Source organism: Dreissena polymorpha, chromosome 14 (assembly GCF_020536995.1).
Source record: "Dreissena polymorpha isolate Duluth1 chromosome 14, UMN_Dpol_1.0, whole genome shotgun sequence".
NCBI lineage: Eukaryota > Metazoa > Mollusca > Bivalvia > Myida > Dreissenidae > Dreissena > Dreissena polymorpha.
The window spans coordinates 63,884,969-63,908,888 of NC_068368.1; the positions used below are offsets into that span (position 1 = coordinate 63,884,969).

At 39.1% G+C, this 23,920-nt stretch overlaps 1 protein-coding gene across 50 annotated transcripts in view; it reads right to left on the reverse strand.

The window, feature by feature from the left end:
- LOC127857616 (structural maintenance of chromosomes flexible hinge domain-containing protein 1-like) overlaps positions 1-23,920 on the reverse strand; it is a 157,546-nt gene that overhangs the window by 93,743 nt on the left and 39,883 nt on the right. For all 50 annotated transcript variants that reach the window (XM_052394142.1, XM_052394147.1, XM_052394127.1 and 47 more), the window contains exons 18-22: positions 19,515-19,625; positions 15,578-15,655; positions 14,337-14,456; positions 9,796-9,943; positions 6,224-6,323 (exon numbers count right to left, since the gene is read on the reverse strand). In XM_052394142.1, the coding sequence (XP_052250102.1) occupies positions 6,224-6,323; positions 9,796-9,943; positions 14,337-14,456; positions 15,578-15,655; positions 19,515-19,625 (557 nt within the window). The remainder of the gene's footprint in view (positions 1-6,223; positions 6,324-9,795; positions 9,944-14,336; positions 14,457-15,577; positions 15,656-19,514; positions 19,626-23,920) is intronic.

Consider the following 23,920-nt stretch of genomic DNA (forward strand, 5'->3'; position numbering starts at 1 on the left):
ATGTGTGATCGTGGCATGTGACTATGAGTCACATACTGCATTGTCAGCAATATTCAAGGGTATAATAACCCAGGAATGTGTGATCGTGGTGGATATGTGACTATGAGTCCCATACTGCATTATATTCAAGGGTATAATAACCCAGGAATGTGTGATTTTAGCGGTTATGTGACTTCGAGTCCCATACTGCATTGTCAGCTATACTCAAGGGTATAATAACCAAGAAATGTGTGATCGTGGCAGATATGTGACTATGAGTCCCATACTGCATTGTCAGCAATATTCAAGGGTATAATAACCCAGGAATGTGTGATCCTGGCATGTGACTATGAGTTCCATACTGCATTGTCAGCTATATTCAAGTGTATAATAACCCAGGAATGTGTGATTGTGGCATGTGACTATGAGTCCCATACTGCACTGTCAGCTATATTCAAGGGTATAATAACCCAGGAATGTGTGATCGTGGCATGTGACTATGAGTCCCATACTGCATTGTCAGCAATATTCAAGGGTATAATAACCCAGGAATGTGTGATCGTGGTGGATATGTGACTATGAGTCCCATACTGCATTATATTCAAGGGTATAATAACCCAGGAATGTGTGATCGTGGCGGTTATGTGACTATGAGTCCCAAACTGCATTGTCAGCTATATTCAAGGATATAATAACACAGGAATGTGTGATCGTGGCAGTTATGTGCCAATGAGTCCCATACTGCATTGTCAGCAATATTCAAGGGTATAATAACCCAGGAATGTGTGATCGTGGCATGTGACTATGAGTCCCATACTGCATTGTCAGCAATATTCAAGGGTATAATAACCCAGGAATGTGTGATCGTGGCGGTTATGTGACTATGAGTCCCATACTGCATTATATTCAAGGGTATAATAACCCAGGAATGTGTGATCGTGGTGGATATGTGACTATGAGTCCCATACTGCATTGTCAGCTATATTCAAGGGTATAATAACCCAGATGTGTGATCGTGGTGGATATGTGACTATGAGTCCCATACTGCATTGTCAGCTATATTCAAGGGTATAATAACCCAGGAATGTGTGATCGTGGCAGATATGTGACTATGAGTCCCATACTGCATTGTCAGCAATATTCAAGGGTATAATAACCCAGGAATGTGTGATCGTGGCATGTGACTATGAGTCCCATACTGCATTGTCAGCAATATTCAAGAGTATAATAACCCAGGAATGTGTGATCGTGGCATGTGACTATGAGTCCCATACTGCATTGTCAGCTATATTCAAGGGTATAATAACCCAGGAATGTGTGATCGAGGCATGTGACTATGAGTCCCATACTGCATTGTCAGCTATATTCAAGGCTATAATAACCCAGGAATGTGTGATCGTGGCATGTGACTATGAGTCCCATACTGCATTGTCAGCAATATTCAAGGGTATAATAACCCAGGAATGTGTGATCGTGGCATGTGACTATGAGTCCCATACTGCATTGTCAGCTATATTCAAGATTATAATAACCCAGGAATGTGTGATCGTGGTGGTTATGTGACTATGAGTCCCATACTGCATTATATTCAAGGGTATAATAACCCAGGAATGTGTGATCGTGGCGGATATGTGACTATGAGTCCCATACTGCATTGTCAGCAATATTCAAGGGTATAATAACCCAGGAATGTGTGATCGTGGCGGTTATGTGACTATGAGTCCCATACTGCATTATATTCAAGGGTATAATAACCCAGGAATGTGTGATCGTGGCGGTTATGTGACTATGAGTACCATACTGCATTATATTCAAGGGTATAATAACCCAGGAATGTGTGATCGTGGCGGTTATGTGACTATGAGTCCCATACTACATTGTCAGCAATATTCAAGAATAATAACCCAGGAATGTGTGATCGTGGCATGTGACTATGAGTCCCATACTGCATTGTCAGCTATATTCAAGGGTATAATAACCCAGGAATGTGTGACTATGAGTCCCATACTGCATTGTCAGCTATATTCAAGGGTATAATAACCCAGGAATGTGTGATCGTGGCAGATATGTGACTATGAGTCCCATACTGCATTATATTCAAGGGTATAATAACCCAGGAATGTGTGATCGTGGTGGTTATGTGACTATGAGTCCCATACTGCATTATATTCAAGGGTATAATAACCCAGGAATGTGTGATCGTGGCGATTATGTGACTATGAGTCCCATACTGCATTATATTCAAGGGTATAATAACCCAGGAATGTGTGACTATGAGTCCGATACTGCATTGTCAGCAATATTCAAGGGAATAATAACCCAGGAATGTGTGACTATGAGTCCCATACTGCATTATATTCAAGGGTATAATAACCCAGGAATGTGTGATCGTGGTGGATATGTGACCTTGAGTCCCATACTGCATTATATTCAAGGGTATAATAACCCAGGAATGTGTGATCGTGGCGGTTATGTGACTATGAGTCCCATACTGCATTATATTCAAGGGTATAATAACCCAGGAATGTGTGATCGTGGCGGATTTGTGACTATGAGTCCCATACTGCATTATATTCAAGGGTATAATAACCCAGGAATGTGTGATCGTGGCGGTTATGTGACTTTGAGTCCCATACTGCATTATATTCAAGGGTATAATAACCCAGGAATGTGTGATCGTGGCGGTTAAGTGATTATGAGTCCCATACTGCATTATATTCAAGGGAATAAAAACCCAGGAATGTGTGATCGTGGTGGATATGTGACTATGAGTCCCATACTGCATTATATTCAAGGGTATAATAACCCAGGAATGTGTGATCGTGGCGGATATGTTACTATGAGTCCCATACTGCATTGTCAGCTATATTCAAGGGTATAATAACCCAGGAATGTGTGATCGTGGTGGATATGTGACTATGAGTCCCATACTGCATTATATTCAAGGGTATAATAACCCAGGAATGTGTGATCATGGCTGTTATGTGACTATGAGTCCCATACTGCATTATATTCAAGGGTATAATAACCCAGGAATGTGTGATTGTGGCGGTTATGTGACTATGAGTCCCATACTGCATTGTCAGCTATATTCAAGGGTATAATAACCCAGGAATGTGTGATCGTGGCGGATATGTGACTATGAGTCCCATACTGCATTGTCAGCTATATTCAAGGGTATAATAACCCAGGAATGTGTGATCGTGGCGGTTATGTGACTATGAGTCCCATACTGCATTATATTCAAGGGAATAATAACCCAGGAATGTGTGATCGTGGTGGATATGTGACTATGAGTCCCATACTGCATTATATTCAAGGGTATAATAACCCAGGAATTTGTGATCGTGGCGGTTATGTGACTATGAGTCCCATACTGCATTATATTCAAGGGTATAAAAACCCAGGAATGTGTGATCGTGGCGGATATGTGACTATGAGTCCCATACTGCATTGTCAGCAATATTCAAGGGTATAATAACCCAGGAATGTGTGATTGTGGCGGTTATGTGACTATGAGTCCCATAATGCATTATATTCAAGGGTATAATAACCCAGGAATGTGTGATCGTGGCGGTTATGTGACTATGTGTCCCATACTGCATTATATTCAAGGGTATAATAACCCAGGAATGTGTGATCGTGGCGGTTATGTGACCATGAGTCCCATACTGCATTATATTCAAGGGTATAATAACCCAGGAATGTGTAATCGTGGCGGTTATTGACTATGAGTCCCATACTGCATTATATTCAAGGGTATAATAACCCAGGAATGTGTGACTATGAGTCCCATACTGCATTGTCAGCAATATTCAAGGGTATAATAACCCAGGAATGTGTGATTGTGGCATGTGACTATGAGTCCCATACTGCATTGTCAGCAATATTCAAGGGTATAATAACCCAGGAATGTGTGATCGTGGTGGATATGTGACTATGAGTCCCATACTGCATTATATTCAAGGGTATAATAACCCAGGAATGTGTGACTATGAGTCCCATACTGCATTATATTCAAGGGTATAATAACCCAGGAATGTGTGATCGTGGCGGTTATGTGACTATGAGTCCCATACTGCATTATATTCAAGGGTATAATAACACAGGAATGTGTGATCGTGGCGGATATGTGACTATGAGTCCCATACTGCATTGTCAGCTATATTCAAGGGTATAATAACCCAGGAATGTGTGATCGTGGCATGTGACTATGAGTCCCATACTGCATTGTCAGCTATATTCAAGGGTATAATAACCCAGGAATGTGTGATCGTGGCGGATATGTGACTATGAGTCCCATACTGCATTGTCAGCTATATTCAAGGGTATAATAACCCAGGAATGTGTGATCGTGGCGGTTATGTGACTATGAGTCCCATACTGCATTATATTCAAGGGTATAATAACCCAGGAATGTGTGATCGTGGCGGTTATGTGACTATGAGTCCCATACTGCATTATATTCAAGGGTATAATAACCCAGGAATGTGTGATTGTGGTGGATATGTGACTTTGAGTCCCATACTGCATTATATTCAAGGGTATAATAACCCAGGAATGTGTAATCGTGGCGGATATGTGACTATGAGTCCCATACTGCATTGTCAGCTATATTCAAGGGTATAATAACCCAGGAATGTGCGATCGTGGCGGATATGTGACTATGAGTCCCATACTGCATTATATTCAAGGGTATAATAACCCAGGAATGTGTGATCGTGGCGGTTATGTGACTATGAGTCCCATACTGCATTGTCAGCAATATTCAAGGGTATAATAACCCAGGAATGTGTGAACGTGGCATGTGACTATGAGTCCCATACTGCATTGTCAGCAATATTCAAGAGTATAATAACCCAGGAATGTGTGATCGTGGCATGTGACTATGAGTCCCATACTGCATTGTCAGCTATATTCAAGGGTATAATAACCCAGGAATGTGTGATCGTGGCATGTGACTATGAGTCCCATACTGCATTGTCAGCTATATTCAAGGGTATAATAACCCAGGAATGTGTGATCGTGGCATGTGACTATGAGTCCCATACTGCATTGTCAGCAATATTCAAGGGTATAATAACCCAGGAATGTGTGATCGTGGCATGTGACTATGAGTCCCATACTGCATTGTCAGCAATATTCAAGGGTATAATAACCCAGGAATGTGTGATCGTGGTGGATATGTGACTATGAGTCCCATACTGCATTATATTCAAGGGTATAATAACCCAGGAATGTGTGACTATGAGTCCCATACTGCATTATATTCAAGGGTATAATAACCCAGGAATGTGTGATCGTGGCGGTTATGTGACTATGAGTCCCATACTGCATTATATTCAAGGGTATAATAACCCAGGAATGTGTGATCGTGGCGGATATGTGACTATGAGTCCCATACTGCATTGTCAGCTATATTCAAGGGTATAATAACCCAGGAATGTGTGATCGTGGCATGTGACTATGAGTCCCATACTGCATTGTCAGCTATATTCAAGGGTATAATAACCCAGGAATGTGTGATCGTGGCGGATATGTGACTATGAGTCCCATACTGCATTGTCAGCTATATTCAAGGGTATAATAACCCAGGAATGTGTGATCGTGGCGGTTATGTGACTATGAGTCCCATACTGCATTATATTCAAGGGTATAATAACCCAGGAATGTGTGATCGTGGCAGTTATGTGACTATGAGTCCCATACTGCATTATATTCAAGGGTATAATAACCCTGGAATGTGTGATCGTGGTGGATATGTGACTTTGAGTCCCATACTGCATTATATTCAAGGGTATAATAACCCAGGAATGTGTGATCGTGGCGGATATGTGACTATGAGTCCCATACTGCATTGTCAGCTATATTCAAGTGTATAATAACCCAGGAATGTGTGATCGTGGCGGTTATGTGACTATGAGTCCCATACTGAACAAAAATTTGATGTGTACAGCATGCATGTACGCAGTTATACTGCACACAACTTTAAATGTAGGCACCAATTTCAGAGGTTTTAAAAGATTTAATCTTTAATCTAAGGTATTGGCACAAACTGCAAGAAAATCTGTCTTTTATGCACTAATGATTTTTGCAAATGTATTTCAATAAATTGATATATTGCATAAATAAAGTTATTATCGGTGTTTTTACATTCTGTCCAGCGCGTTTGTAACCCCTGTGGACCCTGTTGGTCCTTAACCGCGATTAATACATGCCCTTAGGGCAGTGTAGTGTTACTCACCTTTCCAGCGCTTGACCCCACTGGTCCCCTAGCCTCCACGTCTTTGATGGTCAGTGTATGGCCCTTTATACTGGTACTGCCAAACTTCAGCTCTAGACCACTACAATAGACACACCAGATTTGTGCTCTGAGTGGTTTAAACCCCTCCCAAGTAATCCTATGATTCGCGTTCTGTGAAAACAGGGCTTAATGCATGTGCGTAAAGTGCCATCCCAGATTAGCCTGTGCAGTCCGAACAGGTGAATCAGGGACGACACTTTCCACCCTAACTGGATTTACGTGTAGAAGAGACTTCCTTTAAACAAAAAATACCATAAAAGTGGAAAGCGTTGTCCCTGATTAGCCTGTGCAAACTGCACAGGCTAATCTGGGAAAACACTTTACGCACATGCATTAAGCCCAATTTTATCAGAACAAGACACATATGATTAACTGCAACCTTCTGAATAATCTTTATTAGCAACAGATAATTGCTTTTTATTCCACCGCAGCGTATATTTTTTTGCTGCTAAGAGTTCATTAAACTGTTTTTATGCTGTAAACAGAGCAAGGTGACTAAATGCAACTTTTTAAGTTTTACATTAAACAAATAAAACAAGGATATCAGTAAAACTGATGGATGCTCCCAAATGATGCTTTGTCGAAATATGGGTTAATTGTGTGGAAAAAAGTGAGACCTTGAGAAAATCTAATATTAGCCTCAGTGACTTTGACCTTGACCCCAGTGACCTCAAACCTCATCAAAAGGTAGAGGTCCATGCAAGGTACATACATGCCAAATATATAAGAGATCAGTCAAATATTGAAGGCACTGTGAGAAACCGTAACAAAGGTGTGAATGAAAATCTTTTATTAGCTTTGGTGACCTTGACCCCAGTGACCTCAAACATCATCAAAAGGTAGAGGTCCATGCCAGGTACCTACATGCCAAATATGAAAGAGATCGGTAAAGTATTGAAGGTGCTATTATAAACTGGAACACAAGTGTGATGGAAAATCTATTATTAGCCTTGGTGACCTTGACCCCACCAGGGGTGTGATTGAGGCAAAGTCAGAGGGGAGGAAAATTCTGTTGACTGATTTTGACTACGCGAATGGCGCGCATAACGCAATGACAAACATAAAAACAGACATTAAAATAAACAACTTTTTGAACTTCATAACAATATTTCTTTATAAAAACCTGTTAAACTTCACATTAATCATACTGAGGATGCAAAGTAAACAGTAGTCAGTATTTATTGTGATCAATAGCAGCAGTTTTTCAATGTATTGAATGACAGTTAATAGACTAAATATAAACAAACACACTTGAGTGTTCTTCTGGTGTTAATGATGTATTAACTGAGTTAAATTAATATATTTTATTTGTTTACCTTTCAATATCTTGCATTTCACATCTTCACTCAGTTCAAAGCTATTTCAGTTAACTGAACAGCGTGACAAACATTATAAAGCAGAATATGCATATGAATTTTGATTATACACAGACCCACAGACATATAAAAATCAAATCATGTTTGTCTATTTCCATGTTCGAACGATACTCTCTAAATTGTTTTACTTTGCGAGTAGACTACACTCCAATTTGCAAACACTGGTTTCCATGACACAAATTCAGTGGGCACATTTCTCAACAAAATATGTGTTGCTTGTATCTAAAACGTAGTCTTTTTTTTGACAAACACATTTCATTATTCCTATCAGACTAGGTGATGTCAGTCGTTTATTCGATTGCTATTTGTTATTTCAATAATCTTAATTTTCTCTTCACAACGGCTCCATTTGCAAACAAATCACAGAGCGCATTTAAAGAACACGATTTTAATTGGAAGATTGGGAAACGACAGCCAATTATATGGCTCGTTTTAAAAATGCTTAGGCAGGGTTCGACATTAACTTTTATTACAGCAAGACCGTCGGACCAGCTCCTCTTAAAATGAACTAGCCCGAACTTGATGTCTACTAGACCATAAATGACATAGCAAATGAACACAATTGTGTCATGTGACTGTTTAATCAGGATTTATCAGTAAATAATCAGTGAACACCAGATTTTTTAATGCTTAGAGTAAAACAATAAAATAACCCTTTTTTTTGCTTTTCTTCGTCAAATTCAAGCCATGGGAACTGACTCGATTTTCCATCTAGGATAAAATTGACGTTTTCTTGTTTCTTCATATTTACGTTTCGTGTCAGTTAAGCGTCGGGTTCTTTTTTATTAACTGATTTGTTGGACAAAAATCCGAACTTGAACAAAGCCATTTTTTAAATTACATTATCTTGTCTGCTTCACAAAAATGTTTACAGTGACGATACCGATTTTCGATAGAAGACGTAAAATCATGCTCTACAGTTTTACGACACTGCAGAAAATCATTAATATTCATTACAACTTGACCAATTGAAACAAGCAATTTCTGCAGGAAGCTCTCCTTTGCGTCTAAAAATAGCGATGAATCATGTGAATGCTCCGCGTTTATTTAAATATACTAGTTTTGTTTTAATGTAAATAACGGATTCAAGAGTAATTTTACAGATTAAAAGTAAAGGTTTTCACAGCAGTTATTTATAGTTATATGAATCAGTATAGATTTTTTTAATTTATGTACGACCAGTCGGACAAGCTAGCCCGCAGTTTTACTAGCCCGACCACCGATCTTACTAGACAATGTCTGTCGGACGTGCCTTAGTGTCGAACCCTGTTAGGCAGAATCTACCAGTGTAAAATGCGGAGATTTCGCGGGCCGCGGATATTTTGGGCCGCTTATGAAATACGTCCGCGGAATCGGTGGTAGCCCCTCTCCCCCACATTTTTTTAAAACGAATTTACGCAAATCTCACAAGTGACATCCGGGACAACCCGATCCGCGGAAAAATCACACCCCTGCCCAATGACCTCAAAAGTCATCAAAAGGTAGAGGTCCATGCAAGGTACCTACATGACAAATATGAAAGAGATCTGTAAAGTATTGAAGGTGCAATGAGAAACTGTAACAAAAGTGCAAAGGATAATCTATTATTAGCTTTGGTGACCTTGACCTTGACCCTAGTGACCTTAAGTAGATAGAGTTATGGTTCTTAGTCACTGCACTTCTCCTACTTGCCATCTGTTTATATTTAAAGTTTAAAGTAAATCCCTTAAGTAGATTTAGAGTTATGCTCTAAACAAACATTTACTTTGAAATTAAATAAAGGGAGATAATTACAAAACTAAGGTAGATAGAGTTATGGTTCTTAGTCACTGCACTTCTCCTACTTGCCATCTGTTTATATTTAAAGTTTCAAGACAGTCCCTTCAGTAGATTAAGAGTTATGCTCCGGACATGAATTTAGTTCGTACGGAAGGACAAACTGGCAACTATATGCTCCCCATATATATATATTGGTATATGGGGAGCATAATAATAAAATTTGTTGAAATAATATCCCCCGCAAATTTCAAATTTTTGTAACAGACAGATGGACAGACAGATGGGCATACTGACAAAATGACAGACTAACGGATTGGTGGGGAATAAAAAAATATCTACCAAAAGCAGCCCGACACGCCCCTGTGCTATGCCACCCACCTGGCCTCCAGGGCTGGAGAGGTGTTCCTTCCATCAATCCGGGCAGGGTTGCCCATGGCGTCCAGGAGGTCCAGGGGAATGTTGAACGGCACACCCACACGGCACGGACCTTCCAAGTGACCCACACTGAACTTCTCTGCATCTCCCTCTGAACAAGCAATATCATACTTACATGCATGTGTTATAAGTATCGTCCAAGATTAGCCTGTGAATTCCACACAAGCTTAGCCAGTGAAGTCCGCACAGGCTAATCACGGCAACACTCTACGTCTTGAATGGATTTTAATTTAGCTGAGACTTCTTTTCAACAAAAAAACATAAAAAGGGAAAGTATTGTCCCTGATTAGCCAGTGTGCACTGCACAGGCTAATCTGGGACAATAAAATATGTGCATACATTAAACACTGACACACTGAGCTAAACTGCATCAAATGACAGCTTAACCCATAATCATTCAGATATGCATATTGACCTGTTTGTAGTCCCATAGAAAATCTAATAAAATTAAAGAACTTTTCTAAATAAATTCAATATTTAAGGGCTTCATTTCCAACCCAAAGATTCTAATTATCATTCTAACACGGCACGTGCCAAATTTAATATAAACAAAGAAGAAAATCGTCCATGGGTTATTCTGCAACAAATTATGGGCGGAGCTTATACACTGAAAGCACGCGCTGTAGCTAAACAAAACATGCCGATACATTTTCCACCAGCGTAATAATCCTGTATTTTATGAATGAAAGTCACGTGACAAAATACTACGCTATGAACAGAAATGCGTAAAATTGACCCAATTTCCCACGGTGTTCGTCTGCTGCTTCAATACTAAAATGGCTGACGTTGATTCAACACTATTTGTAATTTTTTCTGTACAGTAATTTTTTCTGTACAGTATCGTCAGTTTATTCCAATTTATTGTCACATATACCGTGTTGTTTTCTTGTAGATGTAACACTCTTGCGTTAATTTAAAGTGTACACTGAAGACATGTTAGTTTACGCAAGTTGTTGTTGTTCTTATTTAACCAAACGTGAGAAATGAAATGGGTTTTTTCCATCCAATTTGGCTGTTATTGAGGGCGGAGATGTGATCGACAGAACAGCCGAAAGCTATTTTTATGGACGGAGCTTCACATAAAATAGTATGCAAGAAAAATAAGATACATTCTATAAATCTTTAGTAAAAATCGTGTTAGAATCGAAATAATTCGTGTACGTTATAGTTTGTTGTCGAATAACCCACGGCCGGAAGTTTAGATGCGTGGTTTCAAATCACTCGTGCTTCGCACTCGTGATTTAATCCCTACGCATCTAAACTCCCGGCCGTGGGTTATTCGAAAACAAACTATAACGTACACGAATTATTTCTTAAGCAAACACCATAAAACCTTAACAGACTGTGAGCTACTCTCAGGCTGTTCTGGTTTAATGCTGGTTGCATATAGCATATTCACTTTGCTTCTGAGTGGGAAATGTTTACAAGTTGAGGGCAAAACTATTGAATCCTAAGTGAAAATGTTATTGTACAGTTAAACATACTGATCAAGTTTTATCAAGATTGAGTCATTAATATGGCATCTATATAGATTTTATAACATAGGAACCGGTGACCTAGTTTTTGGACACAAATGACCCCGATTTGAACTCTGCCTAGATATTGTCAAGATTAATATTCTGACCAAGTTTCATAAATGTAAGATGAAAAATATTGGCCTTAAAGGGGTAACAAGCTAAAAGTTGACAACACAAGACGCTGTACCAAGACTGACCACTATAGCTCACCATGAGCAAGGGTAAGCCAACAAATACAGCAAATGCAGCCTATAGCTCACCATGAGCAAGGGTAAGCCAACAAATACAGCAAATGCAGCCTATAGCTCACCAAGAGCAAGGGTAAGCCAACAAGTACAGCAAATACAGCCTATAGCTCACCATGAGCAAGGGTAAGCCGACAAGTACAGCAAATACAGCCTATAGCTCACCATGAGCAAGGGTAAGCCAACAAGTACAGCAAATAAAGCCTATAGCTCACCATGAGCAAGGGTAAGCCAACAAGTACAGCAAATACAGTCTATAGCTCACCATGAGCAAGGGTAAGCCAACATGTACAGCAAATACAGCCTATAGCTCACCATGAGCAAGGGTAAGCCAACAAGTACAGCAAATACAGCCTATAGCTCACCATGAGCAAGGTTAAGCCAACAAGTACAGCAAATACAGCCTATAGCTCACCATGAGCAAGGGTAAGCCAACAAGTACAGCAAATACAGCCTATAGCTCACCATGAGCAAGGTTAAGCCAACAAGTACAGCAAATACAGCCTATAGCTCACCATGAGCAAGGGTAAGCCAACAAGTACAGCAAATACAGCCTATAGCTCACCATGAGCAAGGTTAAGCCAACAAGTACAGCAAATACAGCCTATAGCTCACCATGAGCAAGGGTAAGCCAACAAGTACAGCAAATACAGCCTATAGCTCACCATGAGCAAGGGTAAGCCAACAAGTACAGCAAATACAGCCTATAGCTCACCATGAGCAAGGGTAAGCCAACAAGTACAGCAAATACAGCCTATAGCTCACCATGAGCAAGGGTAAGCCAACAAATACAGCAAATACAGCCTATAGCTCACCATGAGCAAGGGTAAGCCAACAAGTACAGCAAATACAGCCTATAGCTCACCATGAGCAAGGGTAAGCCAACAAGTACAGCAAATACAGCCTATAGCTCACCATGAGCAAGGTTAAGCCAACAAGTACAGCAAATACAGCCTATAGCTCACCATGAGCAAGGGTAAGCCAACAAGTACAGCAAATACAGCCTATAGCTCACCATGAGCAAGGGTAAGCCAACAAGTACAGCAAATACAGCCTATAGCTCACCATGAGCAAGGGTAAGCCAACAAGTACAGCAAATACAGCCTATAGCTCACCATTAGCAAGGGTAAGCCAACAAGTACAGCAAATACAGCCTATAGCTCACCATGAGCAAGGGTAAGCCAACAAGTACAGCAAATACAGCCTATAGCTCACCATTAGCAAGGGTAAGCCAACAAGTACAGCAAATACAGCCTATAGCTCACCATGAGCAAGGGTAAGCCAACAAGTACAGCAAATACAGCCTATAGCTCACCATTAGCAAGGGTAGCCAACAAGTACAGCAAATACAGCCTATAGCTCACCATGAGCAAGGGTAAGCCAACAAGTACAGCAAATACAGCCTATAGCTCACCATTAGCAAGGGTAAGCCAACAAGTACAGCAAATACAGCCTATAGCTCACCATGAGCAAGGGTAAGCCATCAAGTACAGCAAATACAGCCTATAGCTCACCATGAGCAAGGGTAAGCCAACAAGTACAGCAAATACAGCCTATAGCTCACCATGAGCAAGGGTAAGCCAACAAGTACAGCAAATACAGCCTATAGCTCACCATGAGCAAGGGTAAGCCAACAAGTACAGCAAATACAGCCTATAGCTCACCATGAGCAAGGGTAAGCCAACAAGTACAGCAAATACAGCCTATAGCTCACCATGAGCAAGGGTAAGCCATCAAGTACAGCAAATACAGCCTATAGCTCACCATGAGCAAGGGTAAGCCAACAAGTACAGCAAATACAGCCTATAGCTCACCATGAGCAAGGGTAAGCCAACAAGTACAGCAAATACAGCCTATAGCTCACCATGAGCAAGGGTAAGCCAACAAGTACAGCAAATACAGCCTATAGCTCACCATGAGCAAGGATAAGCCAACAAGTACAGCAAATACAGCCTATAGCTCACCATGAGCAAGGGTAAGCCAACAAGTACAGCAAATACAGCCTATAGCTCACCATGAGCAAGGGTAAGCCAACAAGTACAGCAAATACAGCCCATAGCTCACCATGAGCAAGGGTAAGCCAACAAGTACAGCAAATACAGCCTATAGCTCACCATGAGCAAGGGTAAGCCATCAAGTACAGCAAATACAGCCTATAGCTCACCATGAGCAAGGGTAAGCCAACAAGTACAGCAAATACAGCCTATAGCTCACCATGAGCAAGGGTAAGCCAACAAGTACAGCAAATACAGCTTAGTTTATACCATTGGGTGTTATAGGATCAAGGCAGATTACATGTGACTGGGATCAAATGAGATCCAGTATCAGATTTAATATTGTGCATACATAGAGAATACTATGAGAATGTCAATGGGTACTTTAATTTATCAGATAAGTTTAACCCTTTCAGTGCGGGAACCAAATTTTGAGGCCTTTGCAAACAGTTTGGATCCAGATGAGACGCCACGTTTTGTGGCGTCTCATCAGGATCTTAACTGTTTGCTATTCTGATAGTATTCTTTGAAAAAAATCGAAGAAAATGCTAATTTTTGAAATTCAGCAGACGACATTTTAGCAGACGACAAATTTCCCAGTTTGCAAAGGGTTAAGAAACCGTTACACTGGAGGCTAGTCAAGGCTGTTAAGCATGTAGAGCACAAATTTACAAGACATCCTGAGTTTCCTTCTATAATTCATTTAGCTGTATTATATAATATCTTACCCATGACAAAGAACTTGATCTTATGCGATGGCAGGGGTATCCCTGCAAACATGTCCTCCCCACTCTCATTGATGATTGCCTGCAGATGGAGGGTGTAGCTGCCCAGATTGGGAAAGTTCTCTACATGACAGACATACAATATCACTTTTGAGGCTCGTTCTGCTAAAACTGGGCTTAATACATGTACATGTGCATTTTTTCTTTAATTTTACAATATATAGAGGATATTTGTTGGATTTGGTGGAATATCAATTTTAATTCACATGTGATCATAGAAAATAATATTTTCACGAGTGGCGCAGAATAGATATTTTTTGTGATCACAAGTGAATTAAAATCTTTATTCTACGAAATCCAACAAATTTTCTTTTTATTTTATGCTTTGTTTTTACCGTTTATTTACAGTGTAAACCAATTTATTAGGAGAATTTCACTGAAATAATGATGTCATTTCGTCACAAAATGACATCATATCACAGTAAAACAGTGAAAACTATCGATAATTTTCACTGTTACTTTTCATTTTTTGAAACAGTGAATTATCAGTTTGAATTCACTGATATTTCTCTGTAAACCACCAGAAATAATAAAATAAATATTGTTATTACTTCAACCTCCTTCTGGGTGTAATGCATGTGCGTAAAGTGTCGTCCCAGATTAGCCTATGCAGTCTGCACAGGCTTATCAGGAAAGACGCTTTCCACATACACTTGATTTTGGTTTAAAGAAGACCATTTTAAAGGAAAATAGGACGAAAACAGAAAGTGTCATTCCTGCTAATCTGAGACATGACACTTTGCGCAAAAACATTAAGCCCTGTTTTCCTAGCAAGCTGCACATATTATTAATAATTTATTGTATTCGTATTGGCCTTTTTATTGGGCTGAAGACAGAGCTAAAAACTAACTAACCTGTCAATGTCTACCATTTCTGGTGAGTATCCGCTAAATATTTTAATCCAAATGCTGATGAATAAATGATGAGTGAAGTATTGTCCCATATTGGCCAGTGCAGTTTTGACAGGCTACTAAGGGATGACACTCAGCTTTATGGAATGTTCTGTTTCAAAAAAGATCTTCCAGTCTAGGTGGACATTCTCGTCATTGATTAGCCTGTCCGGACTGGTTAATCTAAGAGGATACTATTCTCCCAAGCCTTAAGCTCATTCTTTCCAGAGACTGACTTAATTGTATTCACACAGTTACTGATAAATTGTCCAGGGCTTTAACATTCAGTCTTACCCATCTTCCTGAACCAGTATGGCCACGTCTTCCCATGTTGACTGATGTGAGAGACTATCACCTGATCCCCTGTGGGCCCTGAAATGGATCGAGAAGCACATATTGTTTATTATAAGCAGCTTGACTATGAGCCCTCTAACAAATGAAGTCTGCTGAAAATTTAGACTTTGCATTCGTCATTAACAAATATGTCTCTTATGCATTTCCTTGTTAAATCTGGTCGGAGGGGGGGGGGGGGGGGGGGGTGTGTCTTTACAGATGGTGAGCCTTATTTATCACATGCCTATTAATCTGTTATGTTTTTATTTGTTTCTAATATCACCACAGAAACTCAATCAGGTGTTGATTGCACATTGTGATTTATTGGCATGGATCCGCCAAATGTTGGTGGATAAAAATACGACATCCCTGCAAAACATAATACACACCAAGAGGGCGTGAAGGGTGTTAAAAAAAACACTTAATCTTATTAATAATCCTAAACAAAGTTAACTGCATCTATGCAGCTTTATTTAGAATGGAAACAATGGTTCAATGGGATCTTAAATTTGTTTATCACTCTTTTCACAAAATCAATAAATATTAATGTTCCACATATAATAATGAGCCGTGCTCTATAAAGGGGTTTAAATGCATGTGGGTAAAGTGTCTGCACAGGCTAATCATGGACGACACTTTTCACCTAAACTAGATTTTTGCTGAAAAAATACTTTCTTTATCATAAAAGCGGAAAGTGTCATATCTCTGATTAGAGAGTTTAGACTGCACATGCTTATCTGGGACGACACTTTACGCACATGCAATAAAACCCTTTTTCACAGAGCACAGCCCTTATGATTTTTCAGTTTTAGTCTTTTGATGTATTTAATGATTTAGATCAATATTAATACAACAGTTCAGTGTTTCCTATCAAAAACTGACTGAAGAGATTGATAGAAAATATATGAAACAAGTGATGTGTTCATCAGAAACACAATGCCCCCTATTGCGCTTTGAAATAAAATTTCTATTTATCATTTGGCAGGTATAGAAATCATCTCCCTTTAAAGCATATTACTTCCCTTTGATTTTGTCCAATCCAACCGGGATGACCAAGTCAGACATCACTGACAACCAAGGCCTGTGGTTTATCAAAGAAATCATAGCCAGAGAGTTCATCATGTATCTATGGACATAAGTCCACAGGTATGTAATTAACCCTACCATTCACAAATTAGTACAAGAAAGAAATTATAATTATATTATTTAACAAGAGGGCCATGATGGCCCTGAATCGCTCACCTGACTCATTAAGATCAGATGAAAACTATGACCTCTATTGTCTACACAATGTTTTTATATGATTTGACCTAGTGACCTAGTTCCTGACTCTAGATGACCCAAATACAATCACAATCCAGATTTCATCAAGATAAACATTCTGACCACAGTTCATAAATATTGGATGAAAACTGTGACCTCTATTGTCAACACAAGGTTTTTCTATTTATTTGACCTAGATTTTTACCCCAGATGACCCAAATACAATCCCACCCAGATTTCATCAAGAATTCTGACCTAATTTCATAAAGGTTGGATGAAAACTGTGATCTCTAATGTCTACACAAGGTTTTTTCTATTATTTGACCTAGTGACCTAGTTTTTGACCCCAGATGACCCAAATAAAATCCCAACCCAGATTTCATCAAGATAAACATTCTGACCAAATTTCATAAAGATTGGATGAAAACTGTGACCTCTATTGTCTACAGAAGGTTGTTCTATTATTTGACCTAGTGACCTTGTTTTTGACCCCAGATGACCCAAATACAATCCCAAACCGGATTTCATCAAGATAAACATTTTGACCAAATTTCATCAAGATTGGATGTCTACTGTCTACACAAACAAATTGTTGATGGACAGACGCACGGACACACGCAGGCACGAACAACGGACGCCGGACATCACACGATCACATAAGCTCACCGTGTCACTTCATGACAGGTGACCTAAAAATATGTGTCGGAGATAAACATGAACAGTTGTGGTTAAAATCCCATAGAAACAAGGGCTGTTTGTAAAACATGCATGCCCCCCTATATGGGCTATAAGTTGTAGTAGCAGCCATTGTGTGAATACGTTTTTTGTCACTGTGAATGGTGGTGGTGGTGGTGGTGGTGGTGGTGGTGGTGGTGGTGGTGGTGGTGGTGGTGGTGGTGGTGAAGTAGTAGTAGTAGTAGAAGTAGTAGTAGTAGTAGTAGTAGTAGTAGTAATAGTAGTTGTAGTAGTAGTAGTAGTAGTAGTAGTAGTAGTAGTAGTAGTAGTAGTAGTAGTAGTAGAAGTAGTAGTAGTAGTAGTAGTAGAAGTAGTAGTAGTAGTAGTAGTAGTAGTAGTAGAAGTAGTAGTAGTAGTAGTAGTAGTAGTAGTAGTAGTAGTAGTAGTAGTAGTGGTAGTAGTAGTAGTAGTAGTAGTAGTAGTGGTAAAAGTAGTAGTAGTAGCAGTAGTAGTAGAAGTAGTAATGGTGGTGGTGGTGGTGGTGGTGGTGGTGGTGGTGGTGGTGGTGGTGGTGGTGGTGGTGGTACTAGTAGTAGTAGTAGAAGTAGTAGTAGTAGTAGTAGTAGTAGTAGTAGTAGTAGTAGTAGTAGTAGTAGTAGTAGTGGTAGTAGTAGTAGAAGTAGTAGTAGTAGTAGTAGAAGTAGTAGTAGTAGTAGTAGTAGTAGTAGTAGTAGTAGTAGTAGTAGTTGTAGTAGTAGCAGTAGCAGTAGCAGAAGCAGTAGCAGCATTACAAGACCAATACTTAAGAATGATCAAATGGGAAAAGGTAACCTAGCACTGGCAGTAAATATGGGGCTCATTTACAGGTCAGATTTGGAATCTCTGCTGTAAAATGAGATTTTGAATGAATTTAAGGGAGGCAAATCTGTAATAATAAGAACATGCATAAACCGTAGTTGTTTCCCTTGTTTGAACCATGCTAAATCCTTACAAGTTTGGAAAGAATTGGATGAAAAATTTGGACTTTATTGCATAAACACCATTTTCTCAATTCAAGGGGAGGTAATTCTGTACTTCATGGACCAATAATGCTCATTTTTTGTAGGGTTTGTGTCCTTATTGATATAAAGACACTGTGCAAATTTGGAAAGGATCGGACAAAAAATGTGGAAGATTTTTGAAAGTTTTCACAAAATAGGCAAAAACGAATAAACATGCAAAGTTCAACGAGCTCCTGCGGCCATGTTTTTTGACGAATCAAATTTCTTTGAACAACTTTTTCAGGGGAGCCTCCAAAGGTCATCCCTGTGAAATTTTTTGAAAATCTGATAAGCGGTTTCTGACAAGAAGATTTTTTAAGGTTTTTACCATATATGGTCATGGCGGCCATCTTGGTTATGTGATCAAATTTTTTTTAACAATTCTTTTGTCCCATGACCTAGGGATGCTCCACATGAAATTTAGTTGAAATTGGCTCAATGGTTTAGTAGAAGAAGATGTTTACAAATTGTTTACAGACAGACAGACAGACAGACAGACAGACAGACAGACAGACGGACGGACGCCAGACGGTGAGTGATCACAATAGCTCACCCCGAGCTATCGCTCAGGTGAGCTTAAAACAAGAAACCGTCGGAGACGGGTGATGCTCCCCAAAATTTTTTTTTTGTCACAATATTTTAGATTAGCTTGAGAAGTCCGCACAGGCTAATCAGGGACAACACTTTTCGCCCTAAACTTGATTTTTGCTAAGAAGAGACTCTTTTTATATTAAAAATATCATAAACGCGGAAAGTGTCCTCCCTGATTAGCCTGTGCAGACTGCACTGGTTAATCTGGGACAACACTTTATGCACACGCATTAAACCCCCTTTTCAAAGAGCAAGAATCATATACTTTTAGAGATTTGGAATGGGGCAGGATTTTAGCACCAAATTGGACACACAAAAACACCACTTACCATGCCATATGACTTTGAGCTCCACCAGCAGTTTCTTAGAGGCATGTTCCTTGCCGGGCAGCTTGCTAATCTTGTCACCTTTCCTGTTCAAAATCTCGATCTTGATGTCACCTGTAGAGCAGAGAAAGGTGATAAAAGATGGGCCCATGGAAAGTCAGTTAGCCATATATACAAAATATGAAAGTTAATAAGCCACATAAGTAAACTGTATTTGTAAGTAAACTGTAAAATCTTTTATGTAAAATCTCTTATATTTGTCTGAATTAAATTTAAAAAAAACAAGAGGCGTGTTTGTCAGAAATACAATGCCCCCTATTGTAGTGGTGAGTTGATAAATCAGATCGTCGACGAATTGCCGCTGACGTGACAATGACAATGAACATTTCGAGTTGACGAAAAGTTGACAAATTTTTACCGTACCGATCATTTAATAATTCTTTTGCTTAACCATTTAAGCAATTCGTTCAAGATGTCGGCCAGTGAAGAATTTGTTCCGGTCCCGAAAAAAGCTATAAAAAAATCTGACGTTTGGAATCATTTCAGCGTAAAATTAATAGACTCTTCTAAACCAGCCAAGGACAATAACATTGATTTAAAATATGTGTTCTGCATATACTGTCGGAAGCAGTACACAAACCATGATATGTTTACTATAAAAATAAAACCATGCAAACATACGTGTACGATGTTACATCGTTTATTTTGTCAATTTCGCAAGATCATATAGAAGAAATCCTGAATCATATATGTTCTAATTCATTTCTTACATATAACAAGAGCTGTCACCATAGGATGACTTATGCCCCCTATAAACGCTTGATAGAAGTTATGAGCTTTTTTCGACACCTTAACGCAGATTTTAAAACCTAAACGCTTCAAGGTCAAGGTCACAGGGGTCAAAATTTGTGTGCGTATGGAAAGGTCTTGTCCATATACACATGCATACCAAATATGAAGGTTATATCTCAAGGGACATAGAAGTAATGAGCATTTTTCAAAACCTAAACGCAGATTTAGAAACCTAAACGCAGACCCTAAGTTCAAGGTCAAGGTCACAGGGGTAAAAATTGTGTGCGTATGGAAAGGCCTTGTCCATATACACATGCATACCAAATATGAAGGTTATATCTCAAGGGACATAGAAGTTATGAGCATTTTTCGAAACCTAAAGGCAAAGTGTGACGGAAAGACGGACAGACAGACAGGCGGACAGTGCGATCACTATATGCCCCCTTTTCTTCGAAAGGGGGCATAAAAATTGATTGACAGTCACAGAGTCCTCACTTTTTATGTTTTAAGAGGGCGTAATCTTTTTTTTCCCTTAATTTGCCGAGGTTTAATATGTTAATTTTTTGTTTTAGGTGCAGCTTCCACAATGATTTTTCACTGAGAGCAGGAACATAAGAATATAAAATTAAATTTGGTAGGAAAATCTGATGATAGTAAGTCAAGTAAGAAATCCGGTTGTAAGAAAGAAGATCAACCAAAAATAAATGAAAGTTTTGGAACTGGTAATACATCTTCTCAAGTTGTAGCTTTATCTGTGGCAAAATAAGAAAGAATTGACAGTGCACTGTTAGGTTTATTTGTTGACAAAATGTTACCACTGAGTTTGGTTGATCACTCTAGCTTCAAAGACTTTGTGCATGAACTTGACTCAAGATATAAAATTCCTGGCAAGAAAACTGTCAGTGATAAAATAACTAAACTCTATGACACTGCACAGTCTTTACTTTGCCAAGATTTGTCACGAGCCCCAAACGTAGCTTTAACACATGACACATGGACTTCAATCCACACTCAGAGCTACGACACGGTCACAGTCCACTATATTTCACCGGAATGGGAACTACGGTCAGATGTTCTGCAGACATCACTTCTACCTGGATCTCACACAGGTGGGGATATATTTAGATAATTAAATGAAAAAAATCTTTTTATTAAAACAAATACTATTTAAAGAACATTTTTGAATATGAAAGATGCTCTTTTTGAGGTAAACATGTACTTATTTTTCTTTATTAAGCAATCGTGCCAAATTCCATTATCAAAATAAACAAATATTAAACAATAAATTAAAGCCAATTTCAAGGTTTCCTTAATTGAATTTGAAAAAGGCTCTGTTTCATGTTATAAAACTCTTACTTAATTTTTCTACACATAATTTAAGAAAAAAAGAAAATAATCAATGAATGAATTTATGATTTCAATTTGCAGGCGAGAATATCAGTGTAATCTGTCGAAGACCCTCGGTGTGTGGGACATTAAAAAATCCGGTGTTTGGTTACTGATAATGCAGCAAATTAACAAAAGGCCATCCGGCTTCTGGGTCTAGACCGAATAGGCTGTTATGGGCACAGGCTAAATCTCGTTGTTAAACATGCCGTAAAAGACGATAAGTTCCCTTGTAACAAAGGGAAGGAGTGTTGTTACTTTCTTCCATACTAGCAACAGGTCAACTGAACTGCTCGAAGAGCACCAAGGCCATCTGCCAGAAAAGGCGCGAGGACATAGACTAATACAGGACGTTCCCACTCGTTGGAACTCATCACTATCTATGCTTGAAAGATTGTTGGAGCAGAAACAGGCTTTGGCGGCTGTGGCTTCTGATAACCGTCTGGGTAAACATGCAAAATTGCTGGCAAGTAGGTTATTTACATTTGAGGAGCAAGAAGAAGTCGATGAACTTATTAAAGTACTTGACCCATTCCAGCGCGCTACAGAAATGAGATAAGTGACAAATGGCCAACTCAGGGATTAATACTTCCAGTTATTGTAAAACTGAATAAAGCTTTAGTTCTAAAGGAGGATGACAGTGACATGATCAAGTCTGTGAAGACAGACATGAAACAACAGTTAGATTTAAGAACAGAAGATAAGGATTTTGCCCTGTTAGCTGCTCTTCTTACACCGTCTTTGAAGTTACACTGTCTTTGAAGTTATGCCATTTGCTTCTGTGAAAGAAGTGGAGAGGGCTTCACAGTTATTGCTGGATCAACTGATTGAGTTGTACTCGATTGGCCAGTTAGGTAAACAAGAGAAACCTGAGAATGTGGATAAAAACAGAAATAGTCTACCCCCACTACCTGAGATGCCGGAACGTATCGATGAAGATGATGACATTACTATTTAAAATGATCCACAGCAAGATGAGCCTGCAGCAAAGAAGGTTAAACTTGAAATCAAAAATGATTCTCAGAGAGATGTTAAGCAAGAGTGTGGTTGGTTAGATGATGTTATTTTCATGTCGAGGAAAAAGCTCTTTCTCCAGAGGAACAAGGACACAATGAGTGTAAATCATAAAGCTCTTTCTCCAGAGGAACAAGGACACAATGAGTGTAAATCATAAAGCTCTTTCTCCAGAGGAACAAGGACACAATGAGTGTAAATCATAAAGCTCTTTCTCCAGAGGAACAAGGACACAATGAGTGTAAATCATAAAGCTCTTTCTCCAGAGGAACAAGGACACAATGAGTGTAAATCATAAAGCTCTTTCTCCAGAGGAACAAGGACATATTGAGTGTAAATCATAAAGCTCTTTCTCCAGAGGAACAAGGACTCAATGAGTGTAAATCATAAAGCTCTTTCTCCAGAGGAACAAGGACACAATGAGTGTAAATCATAAAGCTCTTTCTCCAGAGGAACAAGGACACAATGAGTGTAAATCATAAAGCTCTTTCTCCAGAGGAACAAGGACACAATGAGTGTAAATCATAAAGCTCTTTCTCCAGAGGAACAAGGACACAATGAGTGTAAATCATATCTACGAGAGCCAGGTTGTGATGGAAAAAGTGTTTCCGATTTAGAATGGTGGCAGTGTCATGCTTCAAAGTTTCCCCAAGTGTCAGTATTAGCAAAAAAGTTTTTGTGCATTCCAGCATCTATTGTTAGTTCTGAGACAGTGTTCAGTCTCACTGGAAATATTATTTCAAAAAAAAATCCTTGCTCAAGCCAGCTCTTGTAGAGAAAATTGTGTTTTTAAATAAAAACAAGTTCTTGATGAAACTCAAAAAGTGAACAATGTGACAGTAAGGCCATCCTTAAAAAATTGTTTGATTGGCATAACCCGACCAAGGTAAATTTGGGTGGGTCGGTAGGTAGGGTTTTTTTTTGTAATTTTTTTCTGACATTGATCTCCATCAAAAACCAAACTGAAAGGTAATTATCAAATAAAGCTCCAAGTCTTCTGCCTAATGAAAGGAAATTGGTAAAGAATTTTCTGCACCGTCCGTATCACCGCACGTGTATTTGTAAGTCTATTTTTTCTATAAAGAGCTTCTTTTTATTTACTTATTTTTTATAGGACTCTTGCCATCTGCCGTTATATTGTAGGCAGACGACAATATCAACTGTGTATTCCATTATCTGCGCATGAATGACCCATTATTACCCGATAGCAAACTCAA